The following is a 24,406-nucleotide window of genomic DNA, read 5'->3' as shown; positions in this document are numbered from 1 at the left end:
TGGTGTTGTCTTTCAAAATTCTCCTGCTGTAATATGTTTCTGGTAGGTTACCAGGAGCAGAGCTGCCACCTTGTCACATGTACAGACATAGACTCAATCACAAACCAAATGGACAAATCTGGGAAAGTTCTTGGCTTAACGTTCCACTAGTAAACACTTTGCGTGGCTGCCTCAAACATTATGTTTCATTACTATGCCTCAGAAACAAATGGTTTCAGTTGTTGGCTAAAGTCCACTTTTGAAAGTGTCTGTTGAGGGATTATGCCATGTGTCAACTTTCACAAAAGAGACTAGTAACCAGAAGTGTCTTCTTTCTTCCTCTTGATCAGAAAGTTTCTTAAAAGCTTGGGCTTTCCTGGGAGTTAGACTTGCAGCAAAAGTTCTAATACAAAGTTAAAAGTCTTAAATCTGTGAAGAGTTGAATGAAGTCTGTAGCTGCTCCAGTGAATGTGCTTTTCTTTGTCAGATTCTGGTAAAACCTTTTCCCTGACAATGTGTATACCGGGATGCAAACGAGTGTAGTACGTACTGCTTGGGATGTGGGGGGAATGCCATGCAGAAGTGAAAATCTTGTATTGGTGGGTTTGTTTCCCTTACTAAATGAGAGAAAGGAGTGGAAGTCTTATGCATATACTTCATAATAGCCCCAGCAGCAGGAGTGCAGCAGCTGTTGGCCTTGGCTCCGAAATGGCAGCAATAGGACCAGCTGAAGTGATTTTTCTATTTGACACCTGGTTGCGGAGCACTGGGGGGTCGTTGGTGAAGTAGCTGCTGCAGCCATGCTGGTGGGACACAGCGACAGCCTCGCTGAGACGGTTCTGGAAGGCAAGCTGAGAAGCAGGCATTTCAGCTCTATCAGCTCTCCTCGGTATGTGAGTATTAAGGTTAATCTTTTATGGATATCTAGGGAAATCTCATCACATTGGTCAACAGTTCCCTTTGGCTCCTGTCTACATAACAGACAAACATTTCTCAAAGCTCAGAGCTGTAGGCAGGGTCATTTGGCCGTGCTGCTTCCTACAGTCCCGTTGTTTTCTAGCGGTTGTTTCAAATGGCTTTTCCAGCTAAGGAAGGGATTAAAATACCGTCTCTGAATCCTGTAACTTGAGGCGCTGAGCACCTTTCTAGCTTTCATCTGTTTTCTTTAAACCTGTACAAAGTAGCATTGAAAGCCTCGTGCTGTTGATAATCACTGCAGATAATAATCTGCTCTTGGGCTGCGTGAGATGATGCTGCATTCGCCAGATCCGTGCCTTCCTAGGCAGCTCGGTGCTTTGCCTGCCTTTTAGGAGGCTTTCCTGTGCTTGCTGAGCTTTGTAGTTGCCCAGAAAAGAAACTATGGGGTGCAGTTGGCTTCTTTCTTACCACCTGCAAACAGCTGTGACCCGAGGGAGGACTTTTGCTGGGGAGGAGGGACAGCAGCCTGTTCCCTACCACCTTTCAGGGCAGACAGAGCGTTGTCCCTCCCCAGGAGGCTCCCGGGCAAGTGTGCTGAGAAAAGGAGCAGGAAGGCATTGCTCACATGCTTGGGGAACGGGTTAGGAGGAAAGATCTGGGCCAGGGCCAGGTGAGCAATAATTCAAGGAAGACTTGGGCAAGGCACATGAGCTGGAGATAAAAAGTTTTTGCCTGAGAATGAAAGATTACTGCTGGTGGTGTTCTTGCCCTTTGTGCCGGCCTGTGAGGGAGGACAGGAAAATGCAAAAGGTTCCTGAGAGCTGCAAAAGTAATGGGGAGCAGCTGTGCACCAGCTGCTTCTGAGATCAAAGGGTTGAGTGCTTACTAAGAAGTTTTGCCTTTGGGGAGTGTTTTATCTAGCATGGGGAAGGAGAGCCAAGTATCTGAATGCAGAGACAAGCCTGGGGCAAGCTGGTTGCATGAGGAGTAGAGGCTTTTGTTGTCCTGGTATGCAGACGCTGATAAGATGCTCCTTGAGAGCTAGGGAACTGCTCTGCTTTAACCTCAGCCCTTCTACAGAGTTGTGCATTCCTGCCTGTGTTGGTGGAAGGAGAGGGGATTTTGTTGAGAGGTTACTGGGAATGGGCCACAGAGATGGCATGCTTTTCCAGCCACATGTTTGAGTAAGTGGTTATGTGTATTCAGAAATGGGTGGGTGTGGAACAAATAGAGAACAAACTTTCATGTTGACAAAGGGGAGATAAAAGTTGAGGCAGTTGGATAGCGTGTGTTATGCAAAATCACTTTTAAATAGAATGTATTTGTCTTTTTCGGTTTGCAAATGCTGAATGAGTGAGTCAGGAACCCGTCTGCAGAAATAAAGGTATGTATCCTGTAATGGCAAGAATGGAAGCCTAGTGGTGGTGATCGTGTTTTGTGTGAGGAAGGGAATATTAGCATGGGGGGACTCAGAAGGTTAGAGATAAGAAAAAGAGCTTGCACCATCAGATTCTAGAGATGCCGTGGCTGCAGAGGGAAAGCAGCAAGATTTGGCATGCCTTAGATCTGGGGAACGCAGGAGAGAGCGATGAGCGCTGCTTCAAAGGGAGGTGACAGGGCTTAAAAGAAGGAGAAGCATAAGCTTAGATTTGGCTGCATCATGCTGTCGTTTACTGGGGAATATCCATTTTGGAGAGGCTAGCCAAGATGTAAAGTTGGATGTCTGGAAAAAAGCCAGCAAGAAAACAGGTTCGTATGTCATCAGCCTGAGGTTTGCATAGCAATCGGGGGAGTGAGATTGCTCAAAGATGGGCTATAATGTTTTTGTTGGAAGTAGTTTGTGTGCTTTTATTATCTGTTGCTACAGGCTTCATCTTTTTGGTTAATCTGTAAGGTTTCTGAGGGTGTTATAGAAACACCAAAGATTTAAAACCGTCTTGAGATGGGTTGGATGATGTTGATATTGCTGTTAATTGCAAATAGCAGTTGGGCTGCTCACCCCTGCAGAGCCAGTGTGGAGTTTTGCACATGTAGAAAGCACCCCTATTACATCTACTGCAAAAATAAATGGGAAGGCAGGCAAAAAGTGAAAGGGAAAACGAGGGGTATTTCTTTTCCGCCTCTCATGGGAGGCGCATAGCAAATCAGTGGGATTTGGGAAACAAATCTGGGATTTGGGAAACAAATCTGGGATTAGAATGAAGGATTTTTGTAGCTAGTCCAGTACTCTAGCTACTAGATTACAGTTCCTCTGATGCTGTTAATTAAAGATTAATGCATGCAATTGACTCTGGCTTTAATATTTCTGTATGTGGTAGCAGTACTGAAACGTGCTTGAACTGTTTCTCTTAATCATTTTTATTCACAGAGTAGAGCTTAAAGAGCAGAACTGGAGACTAAATTAGTGGGCTATTAAATAACCACCTTCTGAATAGTTACAAGAATTTCAGAAATATCTGCTGCAAACTAAGGCAGCTCTTCATAAATGAGTGGCCTCTGTTTCATCTTCGGAAGTAGCTTCCAGCACTGCTTAAAAAATACTTGTTTTAATGCAGCCATATACAGGAGCAAAAAGGAGGAGCTAAAGTTGCTTGGGCAGTTTTCAGCTTTCCAGAGAGCAAGGTGCAGGGTGCCTTGGCCGTGCCAAGTTTTTTTTAGCTGGCTTTATTAGAACAATTCAGTGGGCTTGAGTTATTAGAATATGGATGTGGTTTACTTGGGTAATTGAAGAATATCTTAAGCAGTGGTATATGCTGTTCTGCCCCCCCCCGCCCTGTAAAATATAGATAACTTGAGATTATTGTTGTTAATGTCTAAGCCAGATGTCTTGGTTTGCTAGATACCAACAGCCTTTCTGCGTTGTATGCCAGTAGGGTTGCAGAGAATGCAAAGGGGCTGTTTAATTATGTGATTGCAGGTGAAAAATAGTGTGTTTACTGATTTATCACGAAGGCGAGTATTTCTAATCTTTGTTACTGTTGAAGTTTGTACCTTTCTTCAGTGCTACCAGATCGAGTATGCCTTTTTAAAAGGATGTAACTTCAAGCTTTAGAGGAAGCCAGTGCTATTATACTGCAATTTTCAAAAGTTTTTGTAGTTTGGCATGAAATAAAAGCCTTGCTGAACTAGGCACCACACTGGATCAGGGCAACACTGATTGTAATTTATGAAGAGAGGTTTCTTCTTTGTTACTGAAGCAAATCACAGTTTAAATGGTCAGCTTTTGCAGGGCAGGCACAAAACCAATCAATGAAACATTGGTTCTTGAGTCTGTGTTTTGGTTAGATACTAAATCCAACTTTAGAGCTCCTGGTGTCAGAAGAAGATGTTGTTGCCCCGTAAACTTATTTAAATATACTCAAATATTTTTATAACTGTCATGAATGACAGTTTGGTATCATTTGTTTTTGCGTAGTTGGTCCAAATACCTTATGATGTGCTTGTGGCTGGTTTGACAGAAAGGTGGTTCTGTGTTCCAGATGTCACTGAAATGGGTACTGCTGTGCAGGATGTCGTGACTCACATCTCTCACATTAAATGCTGTGGAATCACAGTCTGAGACCTGTGGAACAACTGTACCTGTCCTGGTCTTAAAGGTCAGTAGGAATAGCAGCCATTTAGCAACTCAGATTAATGGATGCCTTGGCCAGATGATTTAAGGTATTCATGTGACCAGCAGGATTTGCAAGGTCTCTGAATTAAGTCTTCAAAATTATGTGGGCACCACTGCTTTTTACAGATCTAACCTGAGGGTGCCTACGTAATTCTGAAGACTTGTAAAAGTCTTTTGAAGATCTGTAAAGGCAGAGCATTGTGGTGCCTACTTGTAGGCAGTTAATTCCCCAGTGGCATTAACAGCCTTCCAGCTGGATACCCAGTCCCAAAAAGCACATTTACTCTTGTGCTCAGAACAGAGATCTAGAAAAGTCAGCATGCTGAGCGGTGAGCTACCTGCATTAGCTAGTAGACAGTGTGAAGGACTACAGTGCACCTTCAGGTTCTGGTCAGCCTGCTCTAGTGGAAATGGGGGTTTGGGGTTTTTTGGGGAGGCAGTGGGCAGGCAGTTTGAGATGAAGGCAAAGTTGCCTGAAGAATTGTGGTAGAGACATCTGAGTTTTACTTGTAGCTCCAATAACACGTTGCTGGGTGACCTTCTACAAATAACTTTGCGGTTCTGTGCTGGTCTGACACTTGCCTGTTCAATGCCACAGACTTAGAGATGCTATTTGCTTTGTAAAGCCCTTTGAGAGTGCCATAGGTTATCATTTCATGTTCACAGATTTTACTTTGGAACCTAGAATCAGCTCTTGCCACATCTGTTTTCCCCTGAAGACTGCTGATCAGTGAGGGGTGGTTTTGACCAGGGCAAAACAAGGCCAGTCTTTACCTGCCTGGAAGGTTCTGTAAGTGAAGGAGATGGTATGGGGTTTACTCTGCTTAAGGCAAGACTGTAATGTGCTGGAAAACATGACTGCGTTTAGTCGGCAGCATTGTAGAGAGCAGAGGGATGAAGGGTAACTAAGGGTAACCTGAAGCATTTGAGATATTTTTAAAAATAATGTGAAATGGCTTTTCTTGTTAAGAGAATGGTTGTGCATCATTAAAGGCTACAAAAGCGAAGTGGGAACATGCTTTCCAAATCGGGAGGAGAGCAATACTTAGCAGTTGCTAATCTATTTATGTTCCAGTCATGCTCAAGAGTGTGGCTTTGAGGTCTGAAGCTCTTGTAATTGCCTGGAATATGCCACTCTGCAGCAAGAGTCATTGTTCCGCTCTCCCTCAGAGGAAGGCTGAGATTTTTAGCTGTAGGACTTCCCTTTCAAGCGAGCAGAGAGACATGGCTAAATTCCCATGTATTGTTTTGTTGAAACATAACTATGGCATGTGTTATAAGCATGTCAGTTCTATGTGATCTAGGCAGAAATTGATGCATTTGGTGGGAAGTAGCCAGAGCTTTGTTTTGGGGATTATACATGCGTTTTTAGGAGCCAGGTGTTGATCCCTGTTGGTAGAAGTCCCTTAAACTTTGCAGGATCAGTAGGATGCTTGTTTGGTTCCCTGATTTTTCAAAGGATCGGAGACCCAATTTTTCTCTCTTCTATTTCTCGACTTGCTGCCAGGTTTCCTTTGATATTCCCCAAGCAATGCTCAAAACATTTAGACATTAAACACAATTAAATGAGAGTGAAGCCAAGGCTCCATACCCTGCATGAAGATATAGAGGTGCAAGATTCAGCAGGGACTGAACGCATTCTCAGGAAGCTATGTAAGATGTGGCTTCACAGGGGCTTCCAGCCCAACCTCACCCACGTTACTTTGCATGGGAACCTCTCTCCTTTGTGCCTTCCCTTAAAGAGAAGTGAGTGCATTTTTATATAGCGAAGAATTCCTGTAGCTTCCTTTCAAGTCCCCAGGGTACTGCTGGCCTTGGGAACCTCTTTATATAGCTCCTCTGGAACCAGGAACTTGGAGCGTAGCTGTGACACTTCCACATAGGAAAGCACACATAGTCTATGCAAAACTCTTCCCTGGTGTTGGTAGACTGGATGGAAAAGCTCATTTTTATTCTATAGATTAGTTTCTTTTGTGAATGACAATCTATGCTGTCTTTTCCTCCCTGGAGGATGAAAGTGGCGTTGCTGCCAAGATTCAACTAAATACAAGACTTCTTTAGATCCAAGTGCTGTTCTCGCTGCTTCTCTTTAATGCCTGGCTTGATCAAGTGAATAATAGGCTGAGGACCTCCAGGGAGGGGAGCTGTGAAGGAAATATCTTTCTTCATGCCTGTCATGCGAACAGAAAGCCCCCAGCACGGAGAGCTCACTCTCCACTTTCACTCACAAATGATATACCTCCAAGGTGGTGCTTGGTTTTCCTTTTCCTTCAGAGATCAGTCATTTCAGGAATACCTGCTATTTTCTGTAAGACCCAAAAAATGCGATTTGGAAACAAAGTTAAGGGGTCGAAAACTGCAGTGGTAACATAGGACAGATCTTTGGCTGAGGCTTTTTCAATAGTATAGAAATTGCTTCGTGAACCACATTTTGACCAAAATCTCATAGGTGCTTGTCCTTGTAAAATGTGATAACGTGGTAGGAATACCTCAGGTTCTTAAAAAAAGTGTGCCAGCTCATGCAGTTAGTACTCTAAAATGGCTGAATTTTGTTGAATTCAATTTCAACAAAAAAGCCAAAGTGGATAAAGAAGAAGACTGGAATTTGGAAATTGGTCTTGGACTGACATATGAAAACCTTTGCCTTGGACCTTTTAGATAGTAATATAGAAAAAGATACAGTATTTTAAGACTAAGCTGAGGCTCTGGTATGGTTTTTTTCTGCAAACTTGGTAACGAGTCTTGTGGGCAGAAGAGGACAGAATGTATTAAGATGGTTGATTTTCAGTGCAAATAGAGAGCTCCCAAGTTCTTCCAGTGTCTGGAATTTGGTAAAAACATGGGGTTTTTCTTCCTAATGAACAAATAGCTTACTGTGCCAAATACCTCTTAAGTATGTTTAGATTTATTCCATTCACGTTCAAACAAGATGAGATACCACCCTATTCCAAGAAAAGATCTACAAATACCAGAATCTGTGCAAAAATCAAGAAGCTGCTCAGCATTATAAATAAACCCTCTTGGTTTCTTGCCCTTGTGCAATGATGGCAAGAAAAAAACCACCTCTTGATAAATGCCTATGAAAGACATTTACATTTTTTTGTTAAACTACCTGCAAGTATGCTGACTTGTAAATAAGTATAGTTGTGGATGGCATCATCTGGTGATGGTGGCCACTAGAGCTGTGTCCTCCCAGTTCTGAGCTGTTCTGTGTGACCCTGAGTGGGGGCATACTGAGTCAGATTTTTCAAAGAATCCTGTTTCCATTTAGAAGTTGAACTAAGTAGCAATCACCTTGTGGACTTGTTTCTCTTGACTTCACCGATCTTCAGTGTGATGGTTTTTTTTCTTTTTAACCCCCACAGTTGTTTCACTGTGACTGTAGTTTGAAATTACTACATTTTTATTACAGAGGCAATAAACTCGATTCCTATTGTCTAAAATCTTCCTGCATGAACTTTCTGGATGTTCTCGGTGAAGGATTCACTGTTGTTAGTAGCACATTTAGAGGGAAACTGCAACTTCTGAGCACTTCACTGAATTTCTAACTAGTTCTCATACTGAACACACAATGCTGTAACAAGCAGCATTACATCAAGTGCTGTACTAATGGTGTAAAAGGAGACCATCTTTGCCTTCCAGTACTTCCAAACTTAAAAAAAAAAAAAAAAAAAAAAAAAGTTGTGGTGAGAAGTGGCGAAGTTGCACAGCAGATTTTGCTGTTACTAGAAAAGGGAGGCTAGAGAAGAGAGAAATGAGCTGCAGACAGTTTCACCCAAGCTAATGCTTTTAAGCTTGATCGGTTGTTCTCAAAGTTCAGAAAGTCTGTTCTTGCCCCACGGTGCTGTGGTTAGATGTGTAGCCTGTTGAATTGTGTCTCTGTAGCTGTTCTGACGGTGTTCTTGCCAGCAGAATAATGTCCCTGTTTGCCAGGTTTTGGAGGTATTGGGGAATTACCAAAGGGATCTGTCACTCCATGTTTTTTCTTCTTCTCTCCCAGTAGTGTCTGGCTTGCCTTGGTGATGGAAAATGTTGGTACATGGAAAATCCTGAGACAGACTGTCAGGAACAGTAACAGTCTGAGATAGTGAAAACCAGTTTCAAGATACTGTTAAGAGCTAGAGGCTGCTTTCTGGGGAGGGAATTGAAGCCAACTGAAGAGAGGTCTGGACTATTAAATTAATTAGCCTGTCATGAGGTTTTTGAAAGCAAAGATGGAGCTCTATTAGCATGTTGGCTTCATGGCAAGTTGCGAGCTGGCTGGAGCCTGTTCATCTGCATGCATTTTTGGGATGAATTGAAGTCTTAAAGCCTGTGGGTTTCGTTGAAAAATGACATCTTGAATGAGGCAAGTTGGCTGCTAGGAGTCAGAATCACAACAGAGCCAAAATAAGCTTCATATTTCTTAACCCCCATGTCACTGTGAGGTCCAGATTATCCCATACGATGTGCAAATACACAAGGACTGAGCATTGTGAGCTGCCAGGTTTTAGTGAGAGGCGGGAGAAGGAAAATAAACTACAGTTGTTCATTATGTAAATACATGGCAGGTATGAAAAAGACCGAGTTATTCAACCAGGTAATGTTTATGAGGAAAGGGAGGAGACAGCTATAGAATAAGGAAAAGAGCTAGGGATATGAGTAAACTGAAAACTCTGACTGTGACTTCAGTGTTTGGCACAAGTCAGAAGAATAAATAAAACACTGAGATGGTAGGGGGCAGGGAAAAGAGAAGTGTCAAGAGCAGCAGAAAGATCAAGTCTTGAGTCAGTGTGCTGTGCCTTTTGCTAGTAGGCATCAAGTTAGAGTCATGGGAAAGATGAGTAGCAGCAAAAGAGACTAAAGGGTTTGAATGAAGGTGACCACAAGATTGCTGAGCTCCAGTCATTTTTGTATGCTGGCATGAGTCGGATGCAGCTCCATGGGACTTCAAAGAAAAGTACTGGCATAATGCTAGGAGAGGAATGGGCTGTCATTTTATTAGAAAAGATGCAGATTAGATAAAATTGTGAATTGATATGATTCCAAGTATGTGGGGAGCTGGCATCAAGGGCTGAGAAACTAGCAAATTAAAAAGGCCCAAAGAGAAATGAACTGGATCCCCAGGGACTGCTTATTCTTTCCTGATAAAAATGATCATTAAGAAAGATAAACTTCCTAAAACCAGGCAGTAAATATAATTCTGGGCAGATTGTAGCCAGCAGTGCTTGTGGCCTAGTTCATGTATGTGTGAATGGGAGATTAGGAGCCTAAATGCCTTAGGTTCTTTAATGCTGTATAGTGTAGTAGCTGTGGGTAGGTCAAGCTCGAAGAGTGCCTGGCTCCCTCCAGCACCCCCGTGTCCCTTTCACTGGTATGGCTGACCTCTTCAGATGGCGAATAGTTTCACATGTCCTTGTCAAAAGCTGTTCTGAGCATTGGTAAAGTTCTGCTTCAAAGTTGGTGTTGGATAAAGGCAACATAGCAGAGAGGGATGAAGGATGTTAAATATGTGTCAGTACTGCTCTGAAGGGCTGGGAAGGATACAGTGCACAGCCTTTCAGGGGCTCCTGTTTCATGTGGCTCCTGCCTCTTCTCTCAGTAAACCTGAGGGACACCATGTTTAATAATTTTGTGTTTCCATACGATTTGATCAGGGGATGCATAGTTCCTGCTACAGAAAAATAAATACTATTCAGATCGACTCTTTCTAGGCAGGAAAAGCCTAGAATCAAATAACAGTGCAAAATCATTGCACTGTTTGAAAAAAAATATATTTTTTTTTGTTTACAACAGGGGACATCAAGGAGGATGCCTGATATCTACCTCCAGAGGTCCTAGAATTGATTGTGGAAGTTTCCCCATCATGCATAACCTTGGACCAAGAATCTTTACAGTGAAGCTCCTGCAGCCATGCCAGCAGACCCTGTTTTGTGGTTTCACGAACACTTCTGATCTTCACAAGTGTTGAATTCAGAAATTCTGCTGGAACAATGATAGGTCAGTGTGATGGGGATAAAATTGAATCTAAAGTTGTTTTGATGCACAAAGATAATTGGGTGATTTGTTAGTAAAACATTAAAAAAAAAAAGAAGAAAAGTTACTGAAAAAACGTGGTTAAAACTCTTAAAATGGGCAAAACCTTGTAAAATTTAGCAAATTGTCCATGTAGAATATTAATACATGTTAAGAACACGTTATACATTGTATGCATACAATCAGCTGTTTGTGTATTGTAAATATATCTTCAACAAGGGGTCTTTGTAAAATTTTAGTTCTGAGCAAAATTATTTCCCACTTGCTTTTATTGACAGCTATGTGTCAAAACCTCATGGTTACTGTCAGAAATATCAAACTTTACCGCTGTCTTAGAGCATAGGTTTATTAATTTACACAAATAAAGAAGTGAGGATGGAGGAAAATCTGTAGCTAAGATTTTTAAAAAGTTGGAGGTCATTTTGCTTTGTTCCAGGGCTGTGCAAAACTGTAATATGCTTGTCAGTTAAACTGGCTTGGGGTTGTTTACCCATTCCGGGCACCTAGCCAGCCTGACTTACAAAACTGCAATTATCATGATTGTTAGGAATAGTTCCACTTCTCTAGGATTTCTTCTCCCTTGCTTCTTTTCTTCTTTGAGGAAGTCTTAAATTTTCCTGTCAGTTCTGAGGAGACCCTAATTTTCCCCTCAGGGGTTCCCACAGAGATGCAGAGGCTCTCCAGCTCGGTGACAGACATCCTTCCAGATGCAACAAGCAAGAGTGTCAATCCTTGGGATCAAATCCCTGCTGGCCCCGGCCAACAAAGCCAGGTCTTGCTGCTAGGAGACCCACAGTGTTCACTTTTTTTTTTTTTAATTTTATGGTTTAATGCAGAATTTCTAAATATATGTCTAATTTGAAGGCTGAGAGGCTTTGGCACTTGTGTTGTTTCTCATTTATGGCCACACCGTCCCTGTGGCAGTTGCTGGTGGTTTGTCCACAAACGCTCCTGGGGTATTTTGAGGCCCCTCCACAAACATGAATTGGGAAGACAGAAGGGCACCAGGTGCTGGGCACCCAGCAGCTTTTGGGCTGCAGGTGCTGTGAAGTGCCCACCGTTTGAAGGCGCTCGGGTAACATGGTGTTTACTGCGCTGTTGCCTCCGGCCTCGCTGTCTCCAGGAAGAATAAGCAACCGCTTCTGTTGGGCTCCTAGATAACTCCTTTCCAACTCTTCCCAGTCTGCCGCGCTGGCTAGACGTAGCGGTGGATGGCTTTCGTTATCAGGCAGAGCACGCGGGAAGGTGCAGTTTCATGTTGCTGGTGTGAGCTGGGATCGCGGCTTCCTTCACGAGAAAGCCTGCGAGGTGGTGATAGCGTGTTGACGTAGCGGGGAAACCGGGCAAGTCTGTAATCTTCGCCGTGTCGTACTCTGCTGTTTTATCGTCGGTGATTTGCAGGGTCAAGTATGGCCGCAGGCCAGGCACGGCGCATGGATGCCCTTGCGCAGCTCTCGAACGGAGCTCCTGTTGTGCACAAGAGGAAAAACAGATGTAAAAGACCCTTAATCTCAGCTGTCATCCCCGCAGGGCAGCTGTGCCTCTTCCGTGTCTTCCGCGTAGGTTTTGGGTGGGATGCTCTGATTCTCCTTCGTCTGCGCAAGTGGTTTTAGTTTGTGATGAGGCAGTGGTCAGAGAGAGAAAATCCAGGGGTTATCTTGCTTGTGCCTTGTGATGCTGGGCTGCTGCTGTGTCTTCAGTGATAACCCGTTTCTGGGAGCTGCTGTGGGTCCCTGCTGTTACTGCCGGAGCCCTTCCCAGGCTACAGCTGCTCTTCATCACTATGAACTTAGAGGAGCACTAGGAATGGTAGAGACAGGACAATAATGATTGCGTGTCAGGTTATTGCGGGTTGCTGGCCAGAAATTTTCCATCAGGATGTTTCCTGGGTTCAACTTCTTGGGGTACACAACTCTGCTGAGGATTTCTGAAATCTCTGAATGTAAAGTCGGAGGCTCTGTGTTATGTCTTTTTCTAGACACTGGCAATATTACATTTATTTTCAGCCAACCAAACTCTCAGGAACTTCTAGATGATTTTTATGGCTAATCTGTTGAATTATTTGATATACGTTAGTGTTACGGACTGCTGTATTACTTGCTTACTTGCTTTTGAAAGTTCAGTAATCAGGTGATATGCTGAGAATCGGTGATAACCGGTTCAGTGGCAAAATTACGGTTTTAATGCTTCTGTGTCAAGAACAGTCTAGAGGCAGATGTGCCACATCGCTTGTTCAGCAAAGGTTGCTCCCAAAGCATTAACTTACCACATGAGCATTGGGTGGACCTACCCTGTTAGGAAGTGTAGTGGAGGAACCGAATGGCATTTTAATGTAGGCTACCATATTTTCCCTACATATAATGTAGGCTACCAAATTATACCTACATATAATGTAGGCTCCTCACGTATTTTTCAGGTTTTGAGGTATTTCATGAACAGCAGTATTGTGCGCTTACCACTTTTTTTCAAAGCTGTGTTTACAACCAATTATGTTTAAACTGTTCAATGTCTGTGAAAAAACTGTTTGCTGAGCCACCGTGTCTAAATCTGTAGCAGAACCTAAGAGGACTGAGTGAATGTGAAGAACTGCTGTCACCTTCATCTGAAAGGCTGGTAGTAAGGCTGGGGGCGTCTGCTGGAGCGGAACATGAACTGTAGGCCTTGGGGTTGCATCTTTTTAAGGATTAAGTGCAATAGCCTATCTTCATGTGCCAGGACCTTCCAGAAGCATTTGGGATCTTAAATAATTAATTGTTTATTCTACTTCAGAGCTGGGTTATGTAAGGTCCCCAAATTTCCTGCTTTATAACATTACGATTAACAATTTGCAAAGATCTTCTGTTGAAGGATTTGGTAACAGTTCTGCTGCGCCACGGAGTAATTATCAGGAAGTTCAGATGCTTATGATTCTAGGGGAAAATAAATCTGTTCTCACGAGCTGAAATAGATTGTCCAAAATGCCCAAAAGATTGTGGAGTTGTTGCCCCTGGTTCTTCTATCAGACTGGCTGTTGTGTTTTATTTTGCTTCAAGAAAATTGATGTCAAGACCTGACTTTTTTCTTTCTCTTCCCTTGGATGCATGGACTTGTGTCATTTCTATCCATAATAGAATTTTCTGTCAGCATGAATTGTAATTCCTTTAGATACACTTTCATTTTTTAATGTAACTTCAATTTTATTCCTAGATACCATATAATGCTGGCTTCAGAAATACTTCTGTGGATGTTACGGCCCAGCTCTTGAGATCACAAAGTTAAGTCTGCAGACTCCTATTTTGATGTGATCAGTCTTGAGACGCCTACTAAGAAACAAGCAGAAGTGGATGAGGTGCCTTCCCTTTGCTTTCTTATTTTCATCCCCTTGATTCAAGGGGTCATCCAGTTTAAAAACTCTCAGCTTCACATTGTTTTAATTTTTAAAATTGTTATTTAGCATTCAAAATAATTCTTCCAGCACATAAATTCAGGATTTATCAGGTTTCCAGCTTAAATCCCACCACCCCCTTTCTAAGCACAAAGCCCATGGAGGTGGAGGTGTGGTGGAGAGAAGAAAAAGAAGAAATATGGGGATGTGCCTGTCTTTTGACATTTGAAACATGGAAAGGAAATTGTTGTTTGTTGATTTTACTCTACATCATGTAGTGCAAGCATGATTTCTGTAGAAGTGTGTGTCTCAATTATTCCTGGCTTAGCAGGTGGTTTTAGGTTTGTTTGTTGGTTTGGTATTTTTTTAATAATACTGCTTGATTTAAGATCCCAGTCCAACCTGACAAGCTCAATGAACTCCAGAAATGTTGTTTTTGTAAGAAGCAGTATCTGCATTTCACAGAAGTTGCTACTGGCAGCAGCCAGTTTACCCAGCACATGACTGGCGTGACTTTGAGGGTGGCCTCTGTGAGTGCCTTTTCTTACTGAGACAGATGGTACAGTGAATTTAGTGAAAATTAATTAGTAAGGGGGAGGCAGGGAAGACAACCAGGACTTTGAAGATTGTTTATACTCTAGGTTTTGTTTAGCAATAAGAACTTTTTGCTGGAGATGGAAGTAAAGGGTTATAATGAATGGGTCTTGGAAAGCAGCATCTAGGAAACACTCATTTATTACAGCATTATGAGTTGACTTCTCATCCTGCAGAGTTATGTAGTTGCTCTATAGTGGTGTGTGTTTAATAAGTTATATCCAGAGGACATAGTAAAGATGTGTTACATTTGACCCAACGGCTCACGCTATGTGCAGTCATCTTGAGTAGCTCACATGGTTACATTTCAGTATGACCACTGGTGGCTGGGTTACTGTTCAGCTTGACTGATTGAGGCAGATCTTGGGAAAAAAAATTTCAAAATTTCAAGGAACTGCTGAGACCAAAGCAAAGTTTCAGGTACTGTAAAAGGCATGGCTTTGTTTTGGTTGATTATTGCAATCCTGTTTATCCTTGAAGAAATAAATTCTTCTTCTTTGAACAAGTAACATTATTTATGCTTTTTAACAGACAGGGTAAAGATGATCCCCGTCTTACCTGAAACTTGTATGTCGATCTGTACTTCTCTCTGTTCTGGGTGATTTGGTATCACCCAGCACAAGATGTTGGCTTCTCAAAGATAAAGGATTGCAGAGCCTGATGAGCCTGCAGTTCCAGCCACAGAGGTTGTTTGATGGATGACTAGCTAGCTAGAAAACAAATGCAAGTTGGTTGGTTTTGTTTTTTATTTTTTCCACACATAGTGGTAAAGCTTAGAAGGGATCTCTGGAGGTCATCTGGTCCCACCCACCCCTACTCAAGGAGGGCCACCTACAGCTGGTTGCCCAGGACCATGATCAGAAGCTTTTTGAGTATCTCCAAGGATGGAGTCCCTACAGCCTCTTTAGGCAACCTGTGCCGGTGCCTGTCACCCTGACAGTAAGAAAGTGTTCCCTGATGTTTAGAGGGAACTCCTCTGTTTCTGTTTGTGCCCATTGCCTCTGGTCTTGTCACTGGGCACCACTGAGAAAAGCCTGGCTCTGTCCTCTTTGTTTTCTTCCTGCAGCTCCTTTTGACTTCTTACCTGCTGTTTCTTGGTGGCTTCTAATTCCCCTTGTTTGTTGTATTTTTCCTTGTGCAGGAGGGATGAGGAGGACCAAAAGAACTCTGTCACCATCATCTCATTTTCTATTGCACTTCAAAATCTTTGCATATCAAACCACTCTCCATCCTGTGAGTACCTCACGAGGTAATTGTATTTTGGATTTTGTTTGTTAGTAAGTCTGGTGCATGGCTTGCCAATCATGTCCCTCGCAAGTAGGAAAAAAAATGCAGACTTGTGAGCAAAGTATTTTCTAGAGAAATCAGAGTGACTGTACAGGACTGGACCATGATGATTGTGTGCTATACAGGGCCTCTCCTCCTGATACTTCTTCCCTTGGAAAGAAAAATTCACCTGTGTGCCATCTTCAGTATAACTGAGTTCCCAAGCTGTGTGACTTAAGGTTGCCAACCCAGCCTCTGCTACAGCCTTGTGAGACTGCCTGTGTGTTGACAGCTGCTGACAGTTCCTTTAGGATGGAAAATCATAATGCAAACTGTAATTGAGTTGAGGTATCTCCTCCTTCCTACTCTCTTCAGCAGCATACTTGTCATGTTCCAGATGAACGTTAAGTGCCTCAACTTCCACCAGCAAACCCAGGGAGAGTACAGGCTCTATTGAAGAAAGTCTCTCCCGTCCACTCGGCCAGAAATGGTTTGTTTGCTGCCCAGTTCCTTAGATGCCTGCAGTCTTGTTTTATCCACTGTTTGGGTAAAGTATGAAAAGTATCGGTGTAAAGTTAAGCAGTTTACAGCTCAGTATGACTTTAATCTCACCTAAAAAGATTACTTAATTCCCCTGAACCTTGTTTTCAGTATAATGGTGCATGGAGCAGTGTCTTTTAGCAATGTCAGCAATCCAGTGAAGGACTCACTGAAGGAAACTGCTTCACATCCTGGATTCATGCAAATTAGGAAGCTTGAACAAGGAAAAGACCTGTAGGTGAGTTCAGATCTTCAGATTACCTCAAAATACCTTTTGTTGTAGGTTGGCTCTCCCAGTGCTAAGACCTTGCTGTGCTTTATTTACTCAAACTAACATATCAGCAGAAAGTGTGGTCAAGTGTACACAGGTGGCTTTCAAACAGTTCCAAGTACATTCAACCCGTGGCTCTGTGGTCCCGTTTCTTGACCAGGAGAAAAGTTCTTTTATTTACTTCCAAAAATAAACTTCAATGTGATGGAACTTTTGTGAGGAAGGCATACTCTATGGCCTCAGTGCAGTCCAGTGGCCAGTGCTGGTCAGTTTGCTGTTTGCTAGTGCCTGAGATGTTACCTATTTCAGGAAGAGAATTAGAATGTCAGATTCCTACACTGCACTATCAAGGCTCCTGTGCTCCTTTAAGGTTTTGGCACCAACACTGACAGTTGCCTTACAGTGTGTCTCTATGCTCTGTAAATAATTAAGCAGATTGTGTAGTACAGGGATGCAATCAAGCCAGTCTTGATAGGAGACTTAGGGGTCAGGACTAAGAAGGCTAAGCCAGCTGGATTTTATGTTCCAATACCCTTATTACTAATTCTACTAGCCCCTGACTAGACATCTGACACCCAAACAGATGTGATTTGCCTTCAGGCCTGAAGGAGGAAAAAAATGAGGAAAATTTCTCCCTTGCTGGGAAAAAAACCCCAAACAAACAAAAAATCCCAACCATACAGAAACTCTCTGTATCTTCAGAAAGATACCGTTTCTATGTTCTTACATTCACCTGAACCCAACAATTCACGATGCTCCAGAATTCCCCTAGTACAAGGTGTTCATACATCACTACTAGAATCAATTGCTTCTGTGAGGCTGGGACTCCAAACCAGGTGCTTTAGAAGTGATGGTGGCTTCTGCAGCCTCCCCAGGCTTCTCCTTGAGCCCAGTCAAACCCCTGTGGCTACAGCTGCAGTCAGTCATCAGAAGCTAAAGCTGATGCTTCAGGTTAGTTTATCTATGCAGTACTGCAAATTTATGTAGGACAATACAAGCATCAGCAATGAACCAGGCTGGACAAAGACCTATGTCTCCTGTGAAGAAAAGCTTGGAAAACACTCATGTAAAAAATGTCCTAAGTCATTTTTTATGATCTGTCAGGCCTTCTTGCTTGCTAACTTTTCTGGCTTTGTTCTATTGTGGTTTTGCAAAGACTAAACTAGACTTAACTGTAACTGTCACACCCATCAAAGGATACTTAGTGACCAATCCTGAAAAGAACAGGGCAGTATTTCCTCCAGAAACAGGGTATCTCTAGTCCAGTATGTAGGCAAAACGTCTACATTACTTATTCATAAGGACATAATTTGTTAATAGTGTGAAGTTAGTTACTGCTTTTAATATAAAGGTTGGGCAATTGCACAGTGACTCTGATAGTGTATGTGAATTTGTCTGAACTAAGGACTTTTTCCACTGAAAGGAATTTACGTGGTCACCAACTTACATCTTCAAACTGTCAGCAGCAGCACAACAGCCTGACAGATAGTAACACAAAAAATGAAGCAAGTAGAATTTTTTCAGTTGAATTGCCTGCACCTTCAACTGATTTAATTCTAAGTATCTCTAGACCCAGCCTTCTGTTACAGTGAAGTTCTTTCATGTTTAAAGAAAGCATAAATAATCCTCTAGCTGAAACAGATGCAATCTATGCCCAAATACTTCTTACAGAGGCCAGAAAAGGGACCTTTTATATAAATTTGAGTTGAACTCCAAAAGGTTTCCCATTACAGAACTGTAGGTAAGGTATCTTTCCTTCTGCCTTCAATAAAATCGAATTCAACTAAGGAATTTTCACTTTACCACATCACTGTAGGAAAAATGACCCATTTTTAAGAGATTCCAAAGAAATAATTACTTGAATTTTTTTTTTTTTTGAACTGTAACAAAATAATGAAGAGTAGAATGACTTCCTATGTCATCTTCTCCCATCAACCTCCTCTAAGAGAAAACTTCTACACAGTTTACAGCAATAAACGGATTTTCAACTTTTCATTTAACGGAAATTAAGAGCTTATAGAAGTTTAACAAAATAAAATATTGAAGTCTTTAATTTGAAAGATTTGTTTCAGCAACCCTTAAATCAGAAGTATCTTTGAAAAAGACAATTATATGAGAGAATCACATTTAAAATGTGTTAAGAAATATTAGTTTTATTTAACCAGTTTTCACAGCTGAATATTTATTCTATAAAAACTTTACAGATTGTACAGTTTATATATAGTTCAAACTACTAGAACAAAGAAGTAGGTCCCACAGATGCAAAAATACTGTACCAATCCAAGGTAAAGGCAGATTTACACACTGTACAGCTCTCCACTGGGAAGGGGAGGTGGGTCAGTTCCAAGTAAAAACTTCAAAACTGTACAAAAATAAGGTTTGATTTCTTTTTCATTCTTCATAATACATTCATTAAGATTGCAAGCACAGATACCCAAGTAATAATAGGTATCTGCGGTCAGGAATCAATAACCACTCCTGAAAGGAATGCAAAATAGGTCTATTTACACAGGGCACTCTTACACCATACTGTATATAGTGTATATTTAAAATAATAAAAAAGCATAGACAAAGAACATTAAACATCTAATATAAGGTAGTTTTTTTTTTAAAAGGAGTTTTTTTTTTTTACTTAATAGTGTGCCAAAAGATTTTTAACTTATTAAATAATATATTCTAAGTGAACCTAAAACCTATGAACATAAAATGCATTTTTGGTGTAATACATCAATTAAACCAGCAAATAGGAAAAAAAAAAGAACCGAAAACAAAACCCAAACTGTATATAAAGTAGTATTCTCACCCAGCAACAGAAGCACTTATGTAGTTATTTAAAAAAGAACCAAAAAACAAAACAAAACAAAAAAAACCAACCAAACCCAGAGAGACTTTTAAAAAACCCACTAAAACTAACTTATAACTTAGGATATTCATACATAAGATATTCAGTGATTCACTAATACTGCAAAACAAGCTTTTTTTTTTTTTTCTTTCTTTTTTTTCCCTTCCCCCTTGCTTTTCCCTCCCACTTCCCCTTATTCCCCTTTCCCAAGAGACAGTGGTTTCTTCATGCTATCTGGGTAAGAATTAAACATATTCCTGCCCCCTTCCTCCCACCCCTCTATACCTCCCCCCAAAAAAGGACAGAGTGTTTTCTTAGCATTAATCCTGAGCACACTCTCTTTTTGGGGATACGTGTGATTTAAGCTTAGGGTTTAATTCCCAAAAATTTTAGAATGTTCCATTACTTGAGGTATTTTAACCTTCTTCTGAGACAGTGCCTTGTATCTTAGCTGACTCATTGGGCAGTGAAAGTAAGGGCTGGCTAATACCCGTTTCAATTCTGTATTCTAATGAAAAAGAAAAACATGATTCCAGACTTCCCTGCCACAGAAAATAATGCAACACCATTCACTTTTTAATCCATTCTCTATTTGATACAGTACTAGCCAAAGATAACAAAAACTAGAGCCTTTAAAGAGATGTTTGGTAGTGCACTCTATCTTTTTTTTTTTAGCTTGTGTGTGTGTGTCTACATACACACTCTCACACACATACTACCTTTTATATATATATATATATATAAAAAAAGAGACATATATATGCACACACATACACACAGGTGTGTGTATATATATCTATATGTAACAATCGGGGAGAAAGGAGTTTTGTTCAAATTTAAGTGATACAGTACTTTTAAACCCCTTGACAATAAAAGGTGGGGGGGGTGTCCACTCCTGTTCCCAAGCTGAGCAAGGGGTTAGTTTATATAGGTTTTCCTAAGATGGGCATATTTTGCTTGCCCTGATGTCCAAAGAAATACAATTCCAGTGTCAACGGGCATCTCATCAGAACTCATCAATCTTCTTCTGCAGATATTTTAACATTGAGTCCATCCCTTGTGCTGAGCCCCAGATTTTCTTCAAAACTTCACACTCCTTTTCATTTGCTTGTTCCAAGTCCACCTTCATGATATTACGTACTAAAGCTTTGGATTCTTCAAGTACCTAGGCCAAAAATGGAGTTGGCTTAGTATTATGAGAACTGAGCAACATGTATACTTACAGGTTTATATGGATGAATCCTGAAGTTGGTCATGAACTTTTAAACTTATCAATTCATGGACATACTATGCCCCTAGGAAATGTTTCTCAAGGGTATTTCTCATAGTTTCACACAGGATTTCCTTTATGCTATACCAGCACAGTTTACAACTGCATAAAAATGTGGAAATAATAAAAAAATCTAAATCATAACTCTCTGCGTGTGTACATATGTATTTTTTTTTTTACTGATAACTAGAGAAACCCTAGAGAAACCTCCAACTCCATTTTGGTGAAGGCTAATCATAACACTGTTATCCAGAACTGCTCTAATGACCTTGAAATTCTTGAGCATTTAAAACAGACTGAAAAATCTCGTTTGCTTTTCCATTTAGAAAACTATTAATCTGTTTCAAAGTCCAAAATTTCTGATGTACAGAACAGTTAATTTCTGCTGCATCTCTTCTCATAAGAAAGCACTGAACACCGGTAGTTTCAGCTACCTTGTGCAACTGCCAGTAGTGCACACAGCCATGAACGCACTAGGCTTTACTCATAAAACTAAGTTCAACATAATGTCAAAGACTGCATTTATTTCCTTGGTAGTTTAAATTGCAACTCAAGACATTAAATGATAACTCAAGATTTGTGTGTTTCTGTGCAGTTCTTAGGGCAACTGTTTACACTGTTGATTACAGTAAGTTGGACTTACACAACTATGTTAAAACCAAAACACACTGCAGAGTCCAATGCTGTTTTAATGTTCTTAACCACAATGTGCTACGGCATATGATAAAGAAGAGTTAGATGCAAACTTTAAAAAACATCCTCAAAACCCCAGAAACAAAAAGTTGTATAAGAATGTGTTAAAAGACATTGCTATACTAAAATGTGGTCCTTATTTCATGAAAATGGTCTTTGTTTAGGACATAATGATGTAGAATAATAAGAACTAATCTAATCATAAAAACGTTTTGTAAGAAAATGAAGGAAACTTACAACTGAATTACATGTGACAAGTTCCTTAATTCGAACCATTACTTCTTGTGTGAATGTTCCTGGCCAAAACACTTGAGACACGAGTCCTTTGGCACAAGCCTCCTGCGCAGTCAACTTCCTTCCACTGAACAACATTTCATTGGCCTGAAGGGATAAAAAGTTACTTCTGGTATGAAATGTAATGAGACAAAACTCATTAAAGGAAAAATGTTCAAAACAAATAAGGAAAATGCCTGCACTATTTGAAATAGTTTTATTTATTATAGCTCTTCCAACTTTTAATTAAAGAAAAATACTTGCCTACAGATAGCTGGTGAGTGGTGTTGACTATACTACATGTCAGTAGTTATAAAAATACAGAGGTCTATGATTAAGGGTTAAACATGAAAAAAGTCTTTTGTCATCTCCCATTCATGAATGTTCATTAGCTCTAGCTTTCTTGCAGTATTACTGACTCGTTAACTGTATATGTGGTAATACGTTATAAAGCCTGGCAGATCTGTAAAACAGCAATGAATACATCAGCTTGCCATTTATAATTACATTAGTTGCAGCACTGAAATCTTTGCTAAAAATCTACTTTATCTGTAAGTTATAAAGATAATCCAGTTTTGGTAGTAGATCTGGGAACTTCAGTTTTCATAGAAAGGAACAGTTAAATATTTTACAACTAAAAATGTTTTTTAGTACTGAAAATGTTTGAAATCTAAATATATGGTTTATTTTCAGCACTTCTCAAAAGTCTTCAGCAGTATTTCATTTATGATGCAACATTTAAAATAGCTGGATCATCTTAGAATTTGACCTCCAAAACTCACCGGTTTTGGAGCAGGACATGTTCCAATTTCTGATTAAATTCATAGAACATAACCATTCCCATCTTATTCAGGGGTTCAATACTGAACTGCCAAAATCTTTCAAAAGCTGATTTAGCAGTCTTATTAAAAAGAAACACCAGTATTTAAAGGATCTTGTACATAGCTTAAAGGTACAGAACAGTACTACATTCTATACAATAAGGAGATCTCTAGTTCTGTAAATCTTTTTCATCTGTAATCAACACACACCACTATTTATCAGCTTCCCCATTAAAGCTTCAGCCCACAACTACTTATGCTTTAATTCTACCTATAGTGAAGTTTCTTACAGAGTCAAACTTTTTGTCTGCAGTGACATCAACCACAAAAAAAACCCCAAAACTTTTTACTGTTTCTTAATGACTAATTTACATTGAAAATATGGCAAAGCCATTGCTGGACTCTTGAAATAGGGAAAGTAAGGCTCTTATAAAACACCCAAACCTGACACGTATAGTATTTCTGAGGACAAAATTCTGTGTTTCTTCATTTTTTCTAATACTGGAATTCTTGGTAATTATTATAGCAACTTCAAGTTACCCAATTACTGTAGGTACTGTTCTAGTATTGCCATTTCACACAGGAAGAAATCTGAACTCTCAGAAGTCTATTACTCGCCCTTTTGTAATGAAATAAAAAGCCTGGGTTCTACGGCAGTTTAGTTGCTGACTCCCAACGTGTTAAAATAAAAATGAAAAGAGGCTTCCTAGGATCTTTTACATAAATTTTATCAGCAGTACATCTCTCCTAAGTTAATATGGGAAGTTGTGATTCACATATTTTAGTTAAAAAAAAGAAAGCCTCACACTAGAGGTACAAATTATATACCCCTATAGTTGTACCTTCTGTGAAAGCAAAAATCAAATATACAAGGTTGATTAACTATCACAACTACACCTCCTGATTTTCCAGGATATAGGTGAGTAATACTAACCTGAAACACTAGCGAAAAGATCAGTGACATACACAAGTATGTCTAAAACAAGGAGTCATTTTCCTAAGGAAAAATTCTTCCAAAAATAATTTTAAAAGATACTTAACATTTATATCAAAGATCAAAAATGTGAAGTCAATCTAATTGGGAGTTAGAAAAGTCAGAACTTTAAGTCAGCTGGTCAGGTCTACATATTCTTCACATGTATCTTTGGTAGCAAGGGTGAAAACAAATGCTAGAAAACCTTAATAATCTTTTTCTATAACTCAGTAGCAACTCTTGAGTTCTCCTGAATGTGAAAAACCACGAACGATAATGGTGCAGTTATCTTATTTCTGCCAGCTGTAACACTGCATTAGCAGAAAACCTCACATGAAATGAGCACTCCCATTACTGTTCTGTTGACAAGTTTTGAAGGAAAATGTTTTGCTCTGGCATCTTCACTTTTGATCTATACACAATATATGCTGGAGTACACGGCTAAGTAAGTTTTAATCCTATAATCAATCACAAATTGTATCTGCTGTGAAAGTTAACACACTTGGTGGTTACTTTCCAAGAAATGCAATACAGCAACAGAAACGAAGACAAAAATATTTCATTAATACAAGACTCTCATTAACAACCTACATTTTCTACTCATTCTGTCTTACTCCTTTCACAGAGGAACATCCTACAGCCCCTCTCTTACAGCGAGTGCTTTGAGGCTTACAGGAGACCTTTACGGAGCATCTCAGCTCTCGTGCACTATGATCAGGAGGCAGCCCGACACCCTGGCTGTCATGTGGACTACAGGCACGATGGGATCGTGTATCCCTCATCACTGACACAAGGGCGTAAGAAATACTGCCAAGCGTGCTGGAGGCTGACAGGGAAACCCAGCATGTGAAGCCTGATCATGCAGCTCCTGTGCTTTGCATCCAAGACCAGAAAGCCAGCCGAAGAACTCCACAGCAGACGCACAATAACATATCTCCCCAAACAGATGCTGCCTTCATCTCTATTCTAGATTA

At 40.6% G+C, this 24,406-nt stretch overlaps 1 protein-coding gene and 1 long non-coding RNA gene across 14 annotated transcripts in view; one reads left to right on the top strand and one right to left on the bottom strand.

The window, feature by feature from the left end:
* The first annotated feature begins 10,256 nt into the window (after positions 1–10,256).
* LOC114012630 (uncharacterized) lies at positions 10,257–24,356 on the top strand. Of its 10 annotated transcripts, none has more exons than XR_008746361.1 (6): positions 12,094–12,486; positions 13,712–13,853; positions 15,248–15,422; positions 15,625–15,716; positions 15,896–16,527; positions 24,058–24,356. It is a non-coding gene; the product is annotated as an uncharacterized LOC114012630 (long non-coding RNA). The 10 variants fall into 10 exon arrangements; XR_008746356.1 differs by having other exon boundaries at positions 15,625–16,296; positions 16,401–16,527; XR_008746357.1 differs by lacking the exon at positions 12,094–12,486 and adding an exon at positions 10,526–12,084 and having other exon boundaries at positions 15,625–16,527.
* CDYL (chromodomain Y like) overlaps positions 18,687–24,406 on the bottom strand; it is a 110,765-nt gene continuing 105,045 nt past the window's right edge. For all 4 annotated transcript variants that reach the window (XM_027789037.2, XM_055799064.1, XM_013300539.3 and 1 more), the window contains 2 exons: positions 21,603–21,746; positions 18,687–20,567 (listed from right to left, as the gene is read on the bottom strand). In XM_027789037.2, the coding sequence (XP_027644838.1) occupies positions 20,409–20,567; positions 21,603–21,746 (303 nt within the window). In that variant the 3' untranslated portion in view covers positions 18,687–20,408. The remainder of the gene's footprint in view (positions 20,568–21,602; positions 21,747–24,406) is intronic.

The sequence above is a fragment of the Falco peregrinus genome, chromosome 3, assembly GCF_023634155.1.
Source record: "Falco peregrinus isolate bFalPer1 chromosome 3, bFalPer1.pri, whole genome shotgun sequence".
In the NCBI taxonomy this organism is placed as follows: domain Eukaryota; kingdom Metazoa; phylum Chordata; class Aves; order Falconiformes; family Falconidae; genus Falco; species Falco peregrinus.
Note: the sequence above shows the minus strand (reverse complement) of the source record. Positions and strands in the feature narration are given on the sequence as shown.